An 18,986-nucleotide genomic window follows, 5' to 3' on the forward strand; every position below is an offset into this window, starting at 1 on the left:
TATGCTTTATATTCTGTAAATACCTTGTATAGAGCACTCTGGGCCCAACCCAGGAAAAAACATGTTTAAATGTGAGAAAAAAAACAGACCAGGGGAGCAGCACTGCTCATGTACTTGAACTTACGTAACTGCTGCATTAGTTCCAACAGAACTGAAGGATTGTTTTCTGAGGGTTATTTTCTCTTTAAGGTAAACAGTCAGCTAATTTTTAACTTAGTTCTTATTATCTGTGCAGTCGCCTTCTTCTGCACATGTCTGTCCAAGCATCTGAAAACCTACAGTACCCTCTGCATGCAAATAACATCAATCTAATGAATTACTAGTATTCACTGAAAAAAGCTCTCATAAATTTTAAGATAAAAAACACCTAAAATAAAGACTTTTTTTCCCCCTTTTCATCTTCCAAGGGGGAAAAGAGAAAGAAATTAAAAACAAACCCTCTGTTCAAGTCAGGTCATCATGACACAAAGCAGTACAAACCAATAAATCCAGCAATGCTGACAGTCTAGCCTGGCAGTATGCACACAAGCTTTTAAACCCTGGAAAGTTGGGAGGGATTTGGATATTGGCTCTGTGGCTGCAAGCTGACTTATCGGAAGGAAAGAAAGGTCAGCGTGCCACAAACAGCATGTCAGGCAAGAAATGTGTGTTTGGAGTTGCTCTGCTGCACGGCTGAAGTACAGCCCCATCTTCTCCTACTCTGGGAATACACTAACCTTAAATCTGTGCAGGTAGGAGAGTACAGGGAGGAAGGATCTCTACAGATACTATTGTCCATGCTACTGATATGCCACTGATAATTGAGATAAATATTTGGTTTTAGATGGGAACACAGGAAAGCCTCCCAATAAAGACAAGTAAGAGAGACATGGTACTGTACCTTGAAGGTAAAAAAAACAACCAGAAGGTACTAATGAAGCATTGACTGGTCAGGAAATCCAAACTGGACTCTCAGCTTCTCTACTGTAGATGTAAAACAAGAAAACGTAACTGCAATGCAGCTGGAGGAACAGCTGGAGTTCAAATTTACCTAAGCTTCATTTTTTTATGCATACATATGACCAGACCATTCCAAAGTGCCATGAAATAGATGGAAAGTTTCTCAGACTATGTTTCCCTCTGGCACGGACTAGGTTTTAAAAAACCCAAATTCCCCTTTCCCTGAAGGCTGGTCAAAACTGTTGATCCAGCTAAGATATTTGAAAACATGAGCCAAGTGTTTGACCTCTTGTATTTCTTTCAGCACAGCAGATACAACAGGGAAGCAACTTGGTGTGAAAGAGCAGGACGGGCTGCCAGGGCTCCTCTTCTCTGCACTGCACTGTCACAGCTCTCCAAATGCAGCTGGGACACCACAGCCAGGCACTTCAACCTTCAAAGGAGCCTTTAAAATTACAAAGATGATGCCTCTACAAAGCTGAGTAACAACAGTAGAGCTCAAAGGGAATGTATGACTTTATGGTTTTGTTTGTTTGCTTCACTCAAGTACCAGCAGAAGGCAACGCTAAGGGCCTTCGGTCAAAAATACCTGAACTGTAGGGAATTGGAGAGGCTTAGCTCCAGGCACAGCTTGCATTATTTAGTGTACGATGAAGAACTTCTAGTGACAGCTCAGACAAAACATTATGTCTGCATTCTGCAGAAGATGGCAAGGTTTCTAATTACTACAACAGGTCTAGTACCTTTAAAATGTAATCAGGCACATTGTGTATGTCAGAAAACAAAATCCATCCTCTTCTTTCTAGTTTTCAAAATGCAACATAAGAAGATCCAGCATTGTTATGCCTTGTCCAGCATATTGAGAAGCACTATAAGATGTTTTATTTAGACCTATTTGTAAAGCACAGTTAAAAAAAATGCCACCATCTTAAAAAAAAAAATAATAAAAAATGCAGAGAAATACAGGCACCTAAAAAGTCTTGTGCTGTCTTAAAAAAAACCAAAAAACAAAAAAACACAAAAACCCCCTAGTTTGCTGGTGGCTCTCTGGACACTGCTGCAGTGTTGAAAATCACAGTACAAGAGCTTTCCACAGGGAAGGAAACAATATTGTGTTTTGATCCCTGTTCACGTGTCTGTGCAGTCTAAAGCAAACAATGTGACAGCATCAAAATGGAGACTAAAGTCCATTTTATGAACTGGCCTTGAGGCTGGAAGTTCTGAAATTAAAACAGCTTTTTCAAACTTCAATCAAGTAGAGAACACAGCACTTTCAAATTCATACAGCAACCATGTTTAGCCAAACTTGTTCTCTCTTACATAGTGCATTTATCATGACCAAGAAGTTCTGGGGATTTTCTTCTGTAAGAGTAAGAGATATTAAAGAAATACAAATTGAAGCAATTTTTAAACTTTTTTTATCTATTCCCAGAATACATCTATTTTTCCTTTTTGATTATGCCTTTGAAATGACACTTCAGACTAGTCCACCATATTTATGGGACACAGTGACATCAGCCTACTTAGCACAAACTTTAGGAATTGAGTAAAAGACAGAGGTATGTTGATCCCAGGCATTCCTAAGGCAAGCATACTGTCTGGTCTGTTTTCCAATTTCAGAATTAGGGTGCCAAGGAATATATTTTAGTGTTGGAAGTTTCTGTTAACAGTTTAATCTAAAAAGTAACATAGACAGTCTGTTTATTCAATTGCAAATCATGTGGCAATGCTTAAATTACCAAAGAATGCATGAAAATACTGAAGTGGAATGGCTAAAATGGACTTTTTTACTAAGCTCAATTACGGAATGCAAATACAAAGTAAAATAAAGAAAACAAAACTTCAAAATGTAGAAATAAAGAACTTTGTGTTATTTATTAAAACGTAATCACTTTAAAGATCACAGTTAGAAGTGATATGAAAGAAATTGCTTGTCTCTGGGCAGTTAGAAATGACAAATCTAGCCAACTAACACAAAATTCTGCTTATCCAGAGCTGCATCTTTGCACCAGCTCTTGTGGGTTTTGCACTGCTATAAGGGAACCTCAAAAATGTTTTTATCCCCAGTACTCATGCAGCTTCTTCTTGATTTTCTTTAGGAAATAACAAATAGTAGGATACCTTTAGATCTAGTTGCTGGTTGTCCACGTTTGTCAAGATTCAGGACTTAAATTTTATGGACAAGTAACACCATTTACACTTTTAATGAGGGGCACCCTAATTTTATCAGGGATACTGAACTTACACACAGTGAGCCTTCGCTCATGTGACAGGAACACAGACCAAGTTACACACCAGCAACATTTGCCATCACACCACAGATGCACCTAGTGTGTCTTGGGGAAGAGCAAAAAAGCATATGGCCAGCAAGTACCTAAGAAAGACTCACCATTTCCTACATTGCTGGAGAATGTGTATCACTTTTAGTGAAATGCAAAATCTCTTGTATTCTAATAAAATCTTCTTGGGCTTTATCCTTTTCTCTGTTGTTTGAATTTATCAGCAATTTACTGCCTTGAATGCATGGGTTGCTTCATATCTATACCAAGTGCACAAACAGAACCACACTATAATTTTTCAGTCTTCTTGAATTTATAAAGCTAATTTAGTCCAATTCCCATTTTACAGTTACCCCAATTATAATGGCATGCCTTTAAAATATAAAATATGTAGCTCCACTAAGTAGTACTGAAATGAGCCTGATGTGTATAAAAATGTTTCTGGTAATATTTTCCATTTATTTTTGCATTTAATCACACTATAATTTTATGTTAATGGCTGATGAGTATTCAGCACTGGAATTCAAAACATTAAGATTATTAAAAGTTGTAGTCAGTGAAAACATCTCTATTTAAAGCTTCTGAAACAGAACTTTCAAGTCACTCAATTTAAGACAGCTAAGTGATTTAGCTTTAAAAAGTGCCAAACTTTTACCAAAAATAACGAAAACCAAAGCTGAGTGGCTTTGCATACACATTAGTTCTGGAGTACAATGAAATTTCCCTAAGCTTTCCCATTTTTTGCAGGAGGGCTGCACTGAATGCTGCAGGAAGCAGTACCCTGGAACTTGAGAGTTCCAATGCCATATAAGCACGGACAAGAATATGAATGTATATTTTGTGGCTAGAACTTCAGTTACTCATGAAAGTCTTGCAGAAACATCTACTTCTTTTTGGATGCTGAGTTTGAAAGGATATTTCGGTGACACAGATGAGTTAATAAAAAGTGAAATATCCAAGAGAAACTGTGGGCAATATTTCGTTTAATTCCTCAAAAACCTTGTGTAATGCACATGCTTCCATGTACCCATAGGCACAACGTACTGAAGGAACAAGTTTACAACATATCGTATCAGAAATTTGAGAGTGTGTAATATGTAAGAAAAATGTATAACTGTTCTTAGAAACCTGAAAACTCTAGTAATTGTCATTCTTATGCATATCTAAAAAGCAATCTAGCCAAGTTTACAAAACACCTCTTATGACTTGTGATTTTTGCAATTAAGGAATCAGAACCCACAATATATACATCAAGCATCAATGGCTTCTGTATGTTACAAGTATAAAGCAGTAGGCAGAGTATGACAAATATACTGAAGTCCTGACATTGCAAAATCTTGACCAAAATAAACAAACAAAAATGACCCAGAAATCATCTCTATGATAAGAGAAACAACATTTTCACTTTTTGTGAAAGAGAAGAGGTTTCACCATCCCTGCCAGAATCTTGGGTAGCTGGGCAGCAATCACCTCTGACATCATCTCGGGGAATTCAACACTCAGTGCACGGGACTGGAGAAATGTGTTCAGACAGAAGAGATGGAGCTGTTTCACTAGCTGGATTTAATAAAAGACAAACATGATGAATCAGGCTAGCAGTAATCCAGCCTGATAAACACGCTGTCAATCACTTATCTCATACATCCATCAGCTGACATAATTACGTACCTTCCTCTCTTATTCTTGAATCAGTAATGTGGGTACCTGTCATTCCCCATTAAAATATCCTCCCATGCCAAAAAGTCACAAATACAGCTGAATTGTATGTCACATAAAAAGTGCCTCACTAATGTTAGAGTGTTATCCTCCTCACTCATGACAAGCACCATGAATAATGGCAATTAATAAACAATTATTCAGTCTTTGATTTTATCCTCTCATTCAATACGTCTTCATGCCTTGTTTAGTTTATGCTATTTAACCCCTGCTCTGATGACAGCATTTGCTGTTTCCTTGTGTGCTGTTCCATGGTTCTGATGATGCTCATGTCTGGATATGCTGCAAAATATTAAGCTACGTAAGCCCCAGTCCTTTCAAAGCAGCTACTCGATGTATGTGACTACATCTCTTCTGTCCTCTCTGAGAAGTTATAATGATATAGTTTTCCTTTAAGATCTTTAATGTTGCTTTTATGTTGTAGAATTTCATACTATTTCTGTTACTGTAGGCTTTAACAACACACATCTCCAACATTATTATCCTTTCCTTGTTATCTGCCATCATCTTACCAGCCTGAGCTAAAACAGGGACTTGAACTAAGATAACCTATAGACCAAACGCTACCCTAAACTATCACTTCACAGGGTATCTCACAGCAAGCCTCACTCCCTTGCTTCCACTGAGGCTATTTTACTTTGTTTAAGGATATGAAATGAAGAGACTGACCTTACAGCCCAGTACTTAAAAGAGTTTTCCTCTGGATACTGTTACACTCAGATTGCAAATTATTGCTACATGTAAGGCAGGGAGACCTATCCCAAGCAAGACAGATCCAAGAGGTTCATTGAGGACAGGGCTACTATGAGTAGTAGTATAGTGGGCAGAACTTGTTTTTACAAGTAAAAGGTGACTGACTGAACTTCAGGGAAGAGTTTAGCACTGACAGTCCCAGGAGACAACTGCAGTTGGACAACCAGGCAATACTGAAAGTTAAGCTCCATATTGTCCCTTTAGAATTTCCTAATGTCTACCTTTACCTGTAAGGGTGCTTTTCATACTTGTCTAATTCTCCTTTTGCTGGTATCTCAGATGATGTAATAGCTAAATGGTTAATGTGAGTTGTGTGGTTAGCAGAAGCTGATTAAGAGGTCAGTGCAGTGGACCAAAAGACCACCTGCTGAACCACATAATTACCAAATTGTGACCTCTGAAGGGGGCCTACAAGAAAGCCAGAGAGGGACTTCTTACAAGGGCATGTAGCAACAGAAAAAGGGGTAATGGCTTAAAACTGAAAAAGGGAAGATTTAGGTTAGACATGAGGAATAAATTATTTCTTGTGAAGGTGGTGAGACACTGGAACAGCTTGCCCAAGGAACCTGTGGATGTGCCCTCCCTGGAAGTGTTGAAGGCCAGGTTGGATGGGGCTTTGAGAAACCTGGTCTACTGGGAGGCATCCCTGCCCATGGCAGAGGGGGTGGAACTAGATGATTAAGGTCTCTTCCAACCCAAACCTCTCTATGATTCTTAACTCTCATAAATGGGATCTTCAAAAGGTGTTGGTTGTTTTTTCCCATCAGAAAGAGAGAATAGTAACAATGAAAGGTTTTGGATGTATAAATGTAATTACTCCTGAACAACTAAAATAAATCACAGATTTGCTGACTGCAGAAGAATACACACATGCAAAGATCCCATCCATCCCTGAACTCCCTGCAAGTTCCTCACAACTAGAACTGAACTCAAAAGCACTCTTCCTAAACTACCAGTGCCGCTTCCCCAGTGCTTGCTAAACCACCAGGTATGGCCCTGCGCCTCCGCTTTTTGCTTCTCTTGAAAAGATACACAAGCCATTACACAATTATATTCACGTGGGCAAAGGTTTATATGAAATGTCATTTGTTAGTTTTAATGGATGTTAAGCCAATGGAATACATGTGGGATTCTCAGAGATGTGGAATGGATTCAGCTGCATCTTTTCAGACTCTTACAAATCTCTATGATATCACCACTAGAGTTCTCAAAGATTACTCATCCTCCAAGTACAGAAAGATACAGAAAACAATGGCATGGAATATACATATAAAGAAGGTTGCAGTCTTGGTTTTCTTTCTTCTTAGAAGACTGACTTTGCAACTTGAATTGCTTATTCTTTATAGTATTTAAATATTTTCATTAACATGTATACAGACACACACACACATACATGCTGCCTCCTACCAAAAACCATAGCTGTACCAGTGCCATTAGAGAAATCACGAAGCAAAATGTAGCATTCAAATCTTGTATACCATATAATATATATACAATCTATAGATGCTGAATATATAGTTATCTATTCACACAAATATGCAAACTAAAGGAAATATGTAGGGGGTTTCTTTTGTTGTTTAGAAATGTTGACAAGCCACTTTCCACAAAATTATTTTAAAGAAATACTAGTTCCTTCTTACATAAGAAGCAGAACACACTAACAAGTAAACTTACATCATGCATGGAATCCATGAGTTTTGTAAGTTGATAGAAACGTTGCGAGTTGGCCACAACGCCCTTCTGGCGCAAACCAATCGCCTTCACCAGTTCTCTAATGTAACTCGTTCTCATCTCATCAAATTGGCTTTGGCTTCTTAGACCTTCCAAAGGAACTGAAAAGGAATGCAATTCATTGTTATATGCCAGCTACTTTCAGTTCAACAGAAACAATTAAACAACTTTTTAGAAGGATATACCAGCAACAATCAGACAATCAGACAATTCTACTAATTGCTGTCATCCAGAAAGAGCCTTAAGCTTCAGCTATAGCTCTCTGCTGAAAAAATGGCCTAAAGAACCAGTCCTCTCCTTGAGGAAAGATACTATAGAGTAGCTCACATTCACACTGCTAAAGGTCAGCCCTCTTCACAGTAGTTTCATGTTTAGAGAGATCTACCTGGAATGCTTCAAAATGGAGTAAAGGAACGAACTAACAACTCTTCAGTGTAGACAGCAAAACACCCAGGACCCAGGCCTCTCGTTTGGATCTCTTCAACTTCACAAATCAGATGCACTACCAGAGTCTTAAATATGAATAAATGGTTGAACTCACTCTCAATGGTCAGCCATGAGGGCCAAAGTGAGGACACAGAGAGAACATCGAGAGATGAACCTGCAGTGACAGCTAATGATAAGACCATATTTGATCACTGATGATAAGTGCTGGTAGCATTGAAAGGAAACAGACATAAGCTCTGGACTCTGCTTCCCTTGATATGATACAGTATAATATTCTGTTGGAATTTAGGGTTAGGTGGATACTTTCTTCGACTGACATCTCCAAAACAGCAGTTAAGCCCTTACATTTCCCTTGTGAATTAAGTTAAAAGTTCTCTTCTAGCAATGCATGGCCTGTTTCCCAGAATTCTGCAAAAGCACAGTCACACTGCCATCTAATCACAGGAGGTTCCACTAAGCTATTGATTTGTGTGAAGAATTATGTCTTACATACACAAATGGAATTTGAACACAGGTAGTCCAAATGCTCCTTCCCCCTAAACATATGTAAAGAATGAGGATGTGGCAAGAACCCAACCATAATCTTATGCAACAGGATTGTGCAATTCCTCTAAATCTAAAGCCTGGGATGTGTTAGAGCTACAGCTGAACCTGCTGTTTGATTATTTCTCTCATTTTTTTTGCATAGCTCTGCCTTCTAAATCACAGTATTTCTGAACTGTTTATAGTATTAATTCCTAGATCTATGTGGCCTCTGCAAGATAGTGCCCTATTTAGATCTTTTGGGGCACTGCTACAAGACTGAATACTACATACAGTACATAATGATCTGTAAAATGGAAACAACTGCAGAAAATAAAAATGTTCATTGACTTTTTGTGAAGACTAATTCTGATTTCAAGACAGCTTTAAAACTAGTACAAGTACAATATAAAGAAAACATCTAAGCCACAGCAAACTCAAAGAAAAACTGTAAATAAAAATATTGTTAAAATTTAAACTTGGGTTTCCATTCAGAAGTAGAAATGTATCAAGGCTGACATTCAGTTATGTTATGTTTAATACAAAGTACTGTTTTATGAAATTATATAAAAAGTAAAAAACAGTGCATCTAAATAATAAACCAAATACATGACAGAATGAGAGACTAAAAATTCAGACTTGATTAAGTGTTAGAATATGAAAGCTTGAAGTGACCATACTTTCACATTTGAAGAGGATTAAGACAAACACCATGACTAAAATAAAAGTAGTCTTAAAAAACACTTCATAGTAACAATAAGGTTACATAATTTTTTGAAAAGAGTTTTGCAGAATGACATTTACACAGTACCAAACATTTACTAAACATCTCAGCAACTATGGCTAGGTGTGCATCTTTTTCCAAAGATCTGACTAATTGTTTTTGGCTATAAGACATTAAATGCAGACAACAAAAAGCAAAACTCATCAGCATAGGTAGAAATACTTTCTTTACCTCATTTTTTAATACCTAAATATATATATATATAACAAAAAGATTGTATATATAGATATAAATGTATAAATATGAGTTTCTGAGGGCTGTGCAGTTGATAAAGAATGGTAGCTTGATGAATATTGTTAAACGGATGCACTCATCAGAGGGATTGGACTACTGCAATGATTTTTGAATTCTATTTGAACTTGTGGAACAACAATAGAGCTGGAATATCACAAACATATTGGAATTTCACTGCAATTTAAAACTTCCCTCTAAGCTTCAAATAGACAAGGGTGTTAATTTTGTGATGAAAACAAGGTGGAAAGCATTTAAAAAAGGAATATGTTTAAATTTCAGCAAAGCAACTGGAGTTATATCAGAGAGGGATTTTTGTCCACATTATTTTTATTGCTTCAGCAGAGTGTATGATATTTTGCTATTATTTTAGTAATTTTATGTTCATATGAGCTAAATTTAATCTTTATTGCTTATACTCTGCTGATGCTTACGCAAATACTAGCCAAGCATAGCTGAAGAGGGAATAAATTTTCGTTCCTTGTCTTTTACTGAACTTTGTCCAATCAAGAAGCAGGTTATGTGCAACATGCCCATCTCCTCTGACTCCCTAAGTATGTAGAGAACCAAACTTCAACATTTTAAAAATTTTATTTCTCACAGGTACCCACTCTTATTCTAATAGCAAATGTACCATTTTAAAACTTTCTATTTGTGGATTCATAACTAACAGGTATGGCCTCAAAAGATGTACATTTTATTATTTTAAAAAAGGTTTTGGAAGATAACTTCATCAACTATCACATTTCCCATATAAAGTGCAATGCAGCTGTATGCTGTGTTCCTTAAAAATGGGTATGATTAAAAGTGACCATGGATTTTGTTCTGAAGAAACAAACCGAAGGAAAACATTTCCATTTGTTTAAATCTGTGTTAAACTCAACCTATTTATAACTATAAAAAGTCAAATAAATTTTAGTATTGTTTGCCTTGTCAAGTTCACGAATTATTTTGAGTAAGCATGCTTTAAGTTCTTGGCCAAGATAAAGCTGTCAGTCCTGAAAATTTATTAAATATTTTTTAATATATTTCCAATGCTTGAAAGGTTTTTTTTTTAATCTGTGCAGAGTCATTTAAGCCGAAGAGCTTCCAGGCAGATATACTGCACATCTGATTGGATGCATAACACAGTATAGCTACACATCAAATGGGATCCAACATTTCCTCGGTGCTTTTAAACAGAATAAACCAAACTCCTAATTACAAATTATTTGTTCCATATAAACACTAGAAAAAAATATTTTTAGTTCTTGAAATGCTATCATTCCTCCTAAATAAGTTTCCATTTCTTAAGCCAGCATAGCTCAGCAATTGTCAAGTTAAACAACATGGTTCAAAACTCTTTTCCTAGTGGTATGTTAGACAGAAAGAAAAGAACCTACTTGTGTTGAGAAGTAACAGTGCTTTCATACAAAGGAACTCTTCTTGGCTAACTTGAAGTCTGACAAATTCCTGTGGGAGTTGCCACATGGATAGACACAGGGAATAGAACGAAGATTCTTTCATCCTCTGTCTTACACCCAGAAAAGGTAAAAAAAATAATTAAAACATGAAAATAAAGAAAAGGAATGGCTCCAGTACTCATTGCTTGAGGAAGTGACTTGTTATCCGTTTAATTACCACATTACAGAAATTAAAGAAAGAGGTTATACACATAAACAATTTTCTGATTTTTTTGTACCTACACTAGCTTTTTAAGAGTAATGAATGTGCTATTATTTTGGAAGTTTAATCGGTTACTGCTGCCTAGAAAAAAAAACACCTTGGAGATTATCAAAGCTGAATGCTAACCACCAAAAAAGAAGGGATTTTATTAATTAAAAGCATCCTAATAATTAACTATTTTTCTCTTACGAGATTGAAAGATTTTTACCTTCTGTGAAATTATTTCAAAGTATAAAATTGAAGATGAACCTGCAAGTTTATAGAAAACTTGTTCTTAGGTTTTGCAAAAATGTCTGCATCAAAATACTTTGTTGCAAGTCTAACACTGTACTGCTAACAGCAATGATAGTATTTTGTAGCATTTTATGCCATTAAAGAAACAATTAAAAATGTTAAATGTAAATATATACAAAAGTATTTAAGTAAACTTGGACGGTAATTCGGTCTTACCTATAAAGTCCTGTAGAACGAAACAGAACAAATCACACAAGGAAATACATAAGACTATTTAGTTTTTTGTGGCACTTCAATATTTCTTTTCTCTTTGAGATTTCGGTATACTGAGTATATTTTATTGCACATAGTCACTGGGAAGGCAGTTTTCAATGGAAATTACTGAAACAACTTCTACATTTGTAAACTGAAGTGAATGCATTGTACGTTAACCTGAAGATCCAGCACCATGGGCTAATTTTACAAAGCTGCATCCTGATCTAAATGACTCAGGTACAACAACTACAAGATTAAATTTTGCCCATCCCCATTACAAGGTTCAGATCAGTGTTCCAACCTGACTCCAGATAGTACCCTCAACAAGGAAAACAAGGTATTTTCTGTGAAAAAGACTTCTCTCAATGGACTGTTCATTTTCTTCTTCTACTAATTAAAGTGCTAGTGTTATCTTTAAAGAAAATTATTTCAGCTTTGTTCAACATCTGGTATCTTACACCAGCTCTTAATGTGGAAATTTGATCTGTTAGATCTAAAACTACTGTTTTTTTCCTACAGCTACTTGAAATCTCCCTTGCTATTCCTTTCTGGCAGTCTCTGTTCCTAAGTGATATCTATGAAGGGTGACAGCAGCTCTCAGAGTATTCTTAAATACTGTTCTTAGTCATATTTTTCAGACACTGCAAAGTATAAGTAGCAGTAAATCCTTGTAGGGTTTTAATACTAATTGATTAAATCATTGTAAAATTAACACTTCTGGCTTCATTGGTCTAAAATTGATGCTACCAAGCAAATAATTCCTAAGGAGCACTACAACTGTACAACTGCAGTTCACTAAATAACAGAGTGGCAGTGGAAAAATGTTCAGACTGTGGTTTCATGGTCATTTTGAAACAACTGAAGTGTATTTTGACCCACAGATGGAATTTCCATCATCACTTTCCACCTCCAGGTGTGCACTCCTGCTACTCTGGCATCAGTACCTGATTATCTGCTAATTAATGTATTTTTCTGGGGTATTTCTCAAGCATATAACCTCCTTATTTGCTTGACAGTGCAGGCAGATACTGTTTGATACAGCTTTTGGCTGTGTTCAGCACTTAACCTTTGCTTAAAGAGATCAGGAAAGTACAATACTAGACATCATTGTGGACATCGAAGTTGCTTACATTTTACTGATCTAAAAGCGAACTGATTTCCCAATAAATTGTTTCAGCTATGATTTAATGTGCCAGTTACTTTTCACGCCTAACTCTTTGTTTAAGTTTCTAATATGACCCTGAGAAGGTGCTCTACAACCAAAAGAAGGGTATTTTGCCAGTCCACCTCTTTCTCAATGCAGATGGGCTACAGCTGTAAACAAGAAGCTGCGTCTGAAGGATTATAATCAGGGTTTGTAAATCTCAACCCTACTCTTCAGAAAGTCTTCTTCACGAGGTGGCAGCAGTGGTCCACTTACAGGCTAATACCCCAAGACCTGACATTACTGCCTGAAGTCATCTCACTCTGTTTCTTCCTTGGAAGTCTTTCAACTTGTATAGCATAATTAATACACATGTGAGAGGAAAGGATTCATTACCCTATAACCTCACAGTCATTTACAGTCATCTGGAAGAGAAAAGGTCAGGAGCTACAGGGCCAGATCCACTGGATATTTTTAATACAGAGCTTCACTGGCAAGAAGCTGCATATCTATAGATCTCAAATTCAGGTACCTTCTGCAAATCCACCTCTTAATACTTGAAACAGACATGTCTTAAAAGAAAACCTGATTAAGAATTTTTAAACAATAAATGCACTTTAGAAAAATTTTACCAGAGAATGTCAAAAACAACTATTTTAGACTAAAAACAAACTATTTGCAAAAAAACACCCAAACAACAATGACAAAAGAAAACACTACTTAGCTCCATTTATGCAATGTGAACTCATGTCTTATTCAGATTAGTTCAGGTAAATCTTCTGACAGCATTTTTATTTTTTTTCTCTTAGATAATTAAAAAAAGTTACTGAACTTTATTATGACCAGAGGATTTTCCTCTGATCTTAGATTTTAAACAGAACAAACAATGAATGAAATCTTAGCCTTAAGGAAGTTACATACTCATTGACACAAATAAGTAGAAAATCTCATTCATGCTATGCAAACAGCAGAGTCTACTTACTCATTTAGAATCAGATCTGGTGCAAAATATAACATCTGGCCACTGACATGTTTATATGATCTCCATCCCATTGCAAAAACCATTAGACTCATCCAGGAGTACTGGATGAGGGTTATCTGATCATCAATATGTAAATTCCGAAATCCTGGAAATTAAATTAAAAGTTAAAAAAACTTTATAATTCTCATTTAAACAAGAAGTAATAAGTTGTTCTGAGATTTACTTTGAACTATAAAACTGAGAACTCTGACAGTTAACCTTGTCTTTTTGTTCTGGTCCAGTATTTCAAAATGGTCAAACGAAAATTAACATTACGAGTCAGAAGTGACTATATTAGGAAAAACTAATGCATTTCATTTTCCTTTGGTAAAAATAGGGCAGTTTGAAACATGACCTCTGTAACCAACTCTTTATTTAATATAGGTATCTTGGACGTCAGTGTCCTTAGCAAGAGACAACTGTAATACAATAAACATCCACATATAAATATCTCCCATATAAATATCTCCACATATAAATATCTCCCACAGCATCCTTGTAGATAAACTGAGGAAGTGTGGTCTTGATGATCAGGTAGTGAGGTGGATCATGAACTGGTTGAACGAAAGAAGTAAAAGAGTTGTGGTCAATGGGACAGAATCTAGTTGGAGGTCTGTGACTAGTGGAGTCCCTCAGGGGTCGGTACTGGGACCGGTGCTGTTCAGTGTCTTCATGAGCAACCTGCATGAGGGAAGAGTGTGCCCTCAGCAAGTTTGCTGATGACACTAAACTGGGAGGAGTGGCTGACACACCAGAAGGCTGTGCTGCCATTCAGCAAGACCTGGACAGGCTGGAGAGTTGGGTGGGGAGAAACTTGATGAAATTCAACAAGGGCAAGTGTAGAGTCTTGCATCTGGGGAAGAACAGCCCCATGTACCAGTACAGGTTGGGGGCTGACCTGCTGGAGAGCAGTGTAGGAGAAAGGGACCTGAGGGTCCTGGTGGACAGGAGGATGACCATGAGCCAGCAATGTGCCCTTGTGGCCAAAAAGGCCAATGGCATCCTGAGATGTATCAGAAAGGGTGTGGTTAGTACGCTAAGGGAGGTTCTCCTCCTCCTCTATTCTGCCTTGGTGAGGCTGCATCTGGAATATTGTGTCCAGTTCTGGGCCCCTCAGGGGACAGGCAACTGCTTGAAAGAGTCCAGTGCAGAGCCACAAAGATGATGAAGGGAGTGGAACATGTCCCTCATGAGGAAAGGCTGGGTCTCTTGAGCTTGGAGGAGACTGAGGGGTGACCTCATCCATGTTTACAAATATGTTAAAGGTGAGTGTCTGGAGGATGGAGCCAGGCTTTTTTCAGTGATGTCCAGTGACAGGACAAGGGGCAATGGGTGCAAACTGGAACACAGGAGGTTCCATATAAACATCAGAAAAAAACTTCTTTACCGTGAGAATGACAGAGCACTGGAACAGGCTGCCCAGAGAGGTTGTGGAGTCTCTTTCACTGGAGACATTCCAAACCCACCTGGACAAGTTCCTGTGTGCTGTGCTCTAGGTGATCCTGCTCTGGCACAGGGGTTGGACTAGATGATCTTTCGAGGTCCTTTCCAACCCCTAAGTTTCTGTGAAGATTCTGTGATCTTTCTTGCATTTAACTACAGAGAAGAGTATTCAGCTGTGCATTTGCCTTTGATAACTTTTGCTCTTTGACAACTTCAATGATTGCTACGAGGCACCTGGGTCAATTTAACAGCTTCCTGCCACTGAAATCAGTGGTCCAGTTCTTCATTACCTGGCCCTGTTACCTCCTTCAAGTAAGCTCTGGCATTCATGCCACCCATCCCTCAGTGAACTCACTGGTTGAGCTCATGAAGCCATGAGAAAACTAGAGAGGGTAAAGAAAGCAAAAAAAGTCTGTTTTCTTTATCACTTAATTTGATGAATCAGTTCAACCAAGAGGTGTGACCAAGTACAAGCTACAATAGGGAACAGCAGGGATAGGGATTACCCTTTCCTGCAACAGTGAAGTGTCAAACCAAGCTGACATGAAACTGTATTTCTAGGCTTTCTGGTCAATATGTTGATTTTTATATACACCAGGATCAGATTCCTTTGACCATACAAAGCATGTAATGTATATATAACAGGCATTTTTTCTGGAACAGTCTTGGATATTCATAAATTCAGTTATTTCTCATCACCAGTCTATTTGTGAGCTGGTAAGTCCTAACTGGCATTATTTGTAACAATTTTTCTCTGTTGCTTTCAAAAAAAAATTGTAATACGAATAAAGAATATGCATAAATTTTTTTAATACCAAAAAATGAATAATAGACTAGGAGGGATTAGGGTTGAAAGGCTGCTGTAACAGTCATGTACAGAAACTCCTTAGGCTTCTGTTTTTTGGAGTGAGTCTAAATAATGCATTTTTTAGAGTGCCCTCTTATTAAATGTATTTGACTGGTGCATATATCTGATAAGAAGTGGAAGTTTAATATTTTAGAATTTGTTAAGAATTAATTAACAGGTAGATGAGAATGTATTTTCACTGCTAGTCCTATGACATATTTGCTTAACTAGAATTCACTACAAATAAAAAGTGTTATTACCTGGTAGCAATTTAGACCACTTGACTACACAAAGGAGTTGCCTCTCACAAAGATGATTTAGACTGGTCAGCAAGGAACTTGGTGTTTCAGGTTTTGTATTGTCATAACCAGCATAGACAACTTCTGGCTCAATGCCTCGTAGAACACTTATCATTGGGGGAACAAACTGTATTTCTTGATTTGGAGAAAAGGACAGCCTTTGGGCTAGAGACTGGCTTTCATCTTGAAGGGTTGCTGGCTGCTGGAGTGCAACATCTAATGTTCTCACAACCTTCATTTTGTTAAATTTTTTAAATTTTCGACCTGAAGAAGAAAATTGTTGATCTGTTAAAAAGAATTAACCAGAAACATTCACATTTTCCAGTAGTGCTGGATTACAGTTTTAATCTATACAAGGAAACTAGAACCGTCTTCAGAGTGAGTTTTCTATTTTTGACTATTTATATAATTAAGAAACAATAATGGAAAATTTTTAAGAGTTTCTCCCTCCATATCCTCCTCCCTTCACACAAGATGAATGGTACCCACCCATTAAAATTATTGCCATGAATTCTAGGTTACAGTAACCTCATAAAGTGTTTTATGGGTCAGTTCCCACTGTTCCATCATATGTCGACAGCTGAGCCAGCTGGGTCTACAATCCAGTTTCTATTAAAAGTTAATTAAGGATACTGGTTGTTTTTTTCTCCCTAATATTCAGAAACAAAAATGCTAGTAATTGATTACTACATACAGAAAATCCTTTCCTCTAGTTCCAAAAAGACTTATGGCTAAATTATTTTTTGATGAGCTGTAATGTAGAATTCCTCCTGTTTAGCTGAAAGAAAATAGAATTCAGGGGCAAGTGAAAAGCCAGCAAATACTGTAAAACCACACGTCAACAAATAAAAAACTCTTCACTTTCTAGAGAATTATTTATCTTTCTTAGTATTTGCAATTCTCATTTCCATACTGTAGTGGTTTGAAGAACTCTAACTGAAAAATAACTACATAGTTTAACTGTCCTCCCAAAAAATGAACAGGTAATACATCTGTCATGGATATGCAAACATACAGAGCTCTAGGTAGCAACTCTTCAAGTCTCTTTCATGGAAACAATCTGGAAGTGTACCATACAGACACAGAAAATCTAACCTTTAGAGACTGGGAAAGACCACATGCCTCAGTAACATACCATACTACACCTACCAATAAAAAGGCAAATCCATGTGGAGGTGGCTGCATGGAACACATGCACTATAAATAAACCCTCAAATATTATGGAAACCCTGTTGGATCATTAAATTCCTCAGCTCTGCAAAAGTTTTGCTTAGTGAAAAAAGAGTGTCACAACAACAACAACAAATTTAGTAAAGATACTGGTATTTATGGTCTGATTTAGATGACAGTGGGACAGTAAGAGAGATGCAGTCTGACTGCCAGCAAAAAGCAAATCATTCTGCCAACACTGAAAAATAAAAATTTTACATGTCTCAACCTTAAAGAAAACTATAAGAAGGTCCTGCTTCAAGAAAAGATGCATTTTTTCTTGTTGAGGTTTTGCATGCTTTAACAATGATAGAAAAAGAGATGCACCAAATTTCACTGGATGAAAAGAAAAACCATGCCTATTGCTGAACCACTAAGAAATTGCATTATAAAATGGCAATATGCAAAAAACACTCTGTAAGTACAGGAGGTGAAAGGTCATAGAAGCATAACATATATATGCATTTGGTTGAATAAAATCCAGCTTATTACATACATATAAAATTGTCTTTTGAAAAATTGTACTTGTATGTACAAGTGAAACGTTACATGAGGGAACTAACTTACTACATACTGAAGGAAGCAAAGACTTCCCCATCTCTTACTGCCTTCTTATTTTAGTTAAAAGTGCTGTCAGAATGCAACCAGGGCACCAAAGAGGCCCTAGGACACTGCATTAGGGGAGCCCCCTGAACTTCAGCACATGCTCTGAATCCTTTCTCAGCTGTTTATGGAAGGAATTGAGAGATGCTAGCATAGTCACACTCATCTGTTACTTTATTCCTTGGAAAGTCCCTGTCTTCCAAACTATGCTCTAAACCAGGAAGGTTCCACAAAAATATCTTTACTTAGGAACATGACTATTCCATTTTCTTGAGGTGCTCCTGTATTGTAGAGAATAGCAAATTTTATGAAAATGCAGTGTCTCTGTTTTGAAAGAGCTAGGATGTACACTTTAGAGAATTACATTGACCTTTTCAAAATATTCATTAGTACGTGGGTAGTATAACTTTAAGCAAGATTATATGTCAAACATGGAAAAACTTATTCTATTTCAACGTATTTTATATAGAACAAATTCAATTAATTATTCTTAGTGTATATTAACATAACTGGAGGCAGAATCAAACTTCTTGTTTGTGAACATAACAGGATTCAGCAGATGAATACATTCTAAAAAGCAAAAATATGCTTTTAAAAAGAATGTAATTTTGTGTTACCCCATCATAATTAGATGTTTATCCATTTTGCATATAAACAAGCAAGTTGTACACAGAGTGAAAAACTTCAATTTAAATTTAAGAAGTGTTCAAAATCCAAAGGGTTCATACTAAATAGAATTTCAAGAAGTGCACTTTTATTGGTAGTAAAAATATGGGTGTTGGGACTCTTCAGTAACATTAATCATCCAGCGAAGTCAGGGGTCGAACCCCCAGTAACTTAACTGTGAGCTTAATTAGCTTAGCA

General features: G+C 36.9%; 1 protein-coding gene across 1 annotated transcript in view; it reads right to left on the minus strand.

The window, feature by feature from the left end:
• Positions 1-2,703: 2,703 nt before the first annotated feature.
• Positions 2,704-18,986, minus strand: part of PGR (progesterone receptor) — a 40,948-nt gene continuing 24,665 nt past the window's right edge. Inside the window, exons 5-9 of the mRNA XM_051609106.1 lie at positions 16,272-16,574; positions 13,683-13,827; positions 10,785-10,915; positions 7,362-7,519; positions 2,704-4,775 (exon numbers count right to left, since the gene is read on the minus strand). Of these exons, the coding sequence (XP_051465066.1) occupies positions 4,620-4,775; positions 7,362-7,519; positions 10,785-10,915; positions 13,683-13,827; positions 16,272-16,574 (893 nt within the window). The 3' untranslated portion in view covers positions 2,704-4,619. The remainder of the gene's footprint in view (positions 4,776-7,361; positions 7,520-10,784; positions 10,916-13,682; positions 13,828-16,271; positions 16,575-18,986) is intronic.

Source organism: Apus apus, chromosome 1 (assembly GCF_020740795.1).
Source record: "Apus apus isolate bApuApu2 chromosome 1, bApuApu2.pri.cur, whole genome shotgun sequence".
Classification (NCBI taxonomy): domain Eukaryota; kingdom Metazoa; phylum Chordata; class Aves; order Apodiformes; family Apodidae; genus Apus; species Apus apus.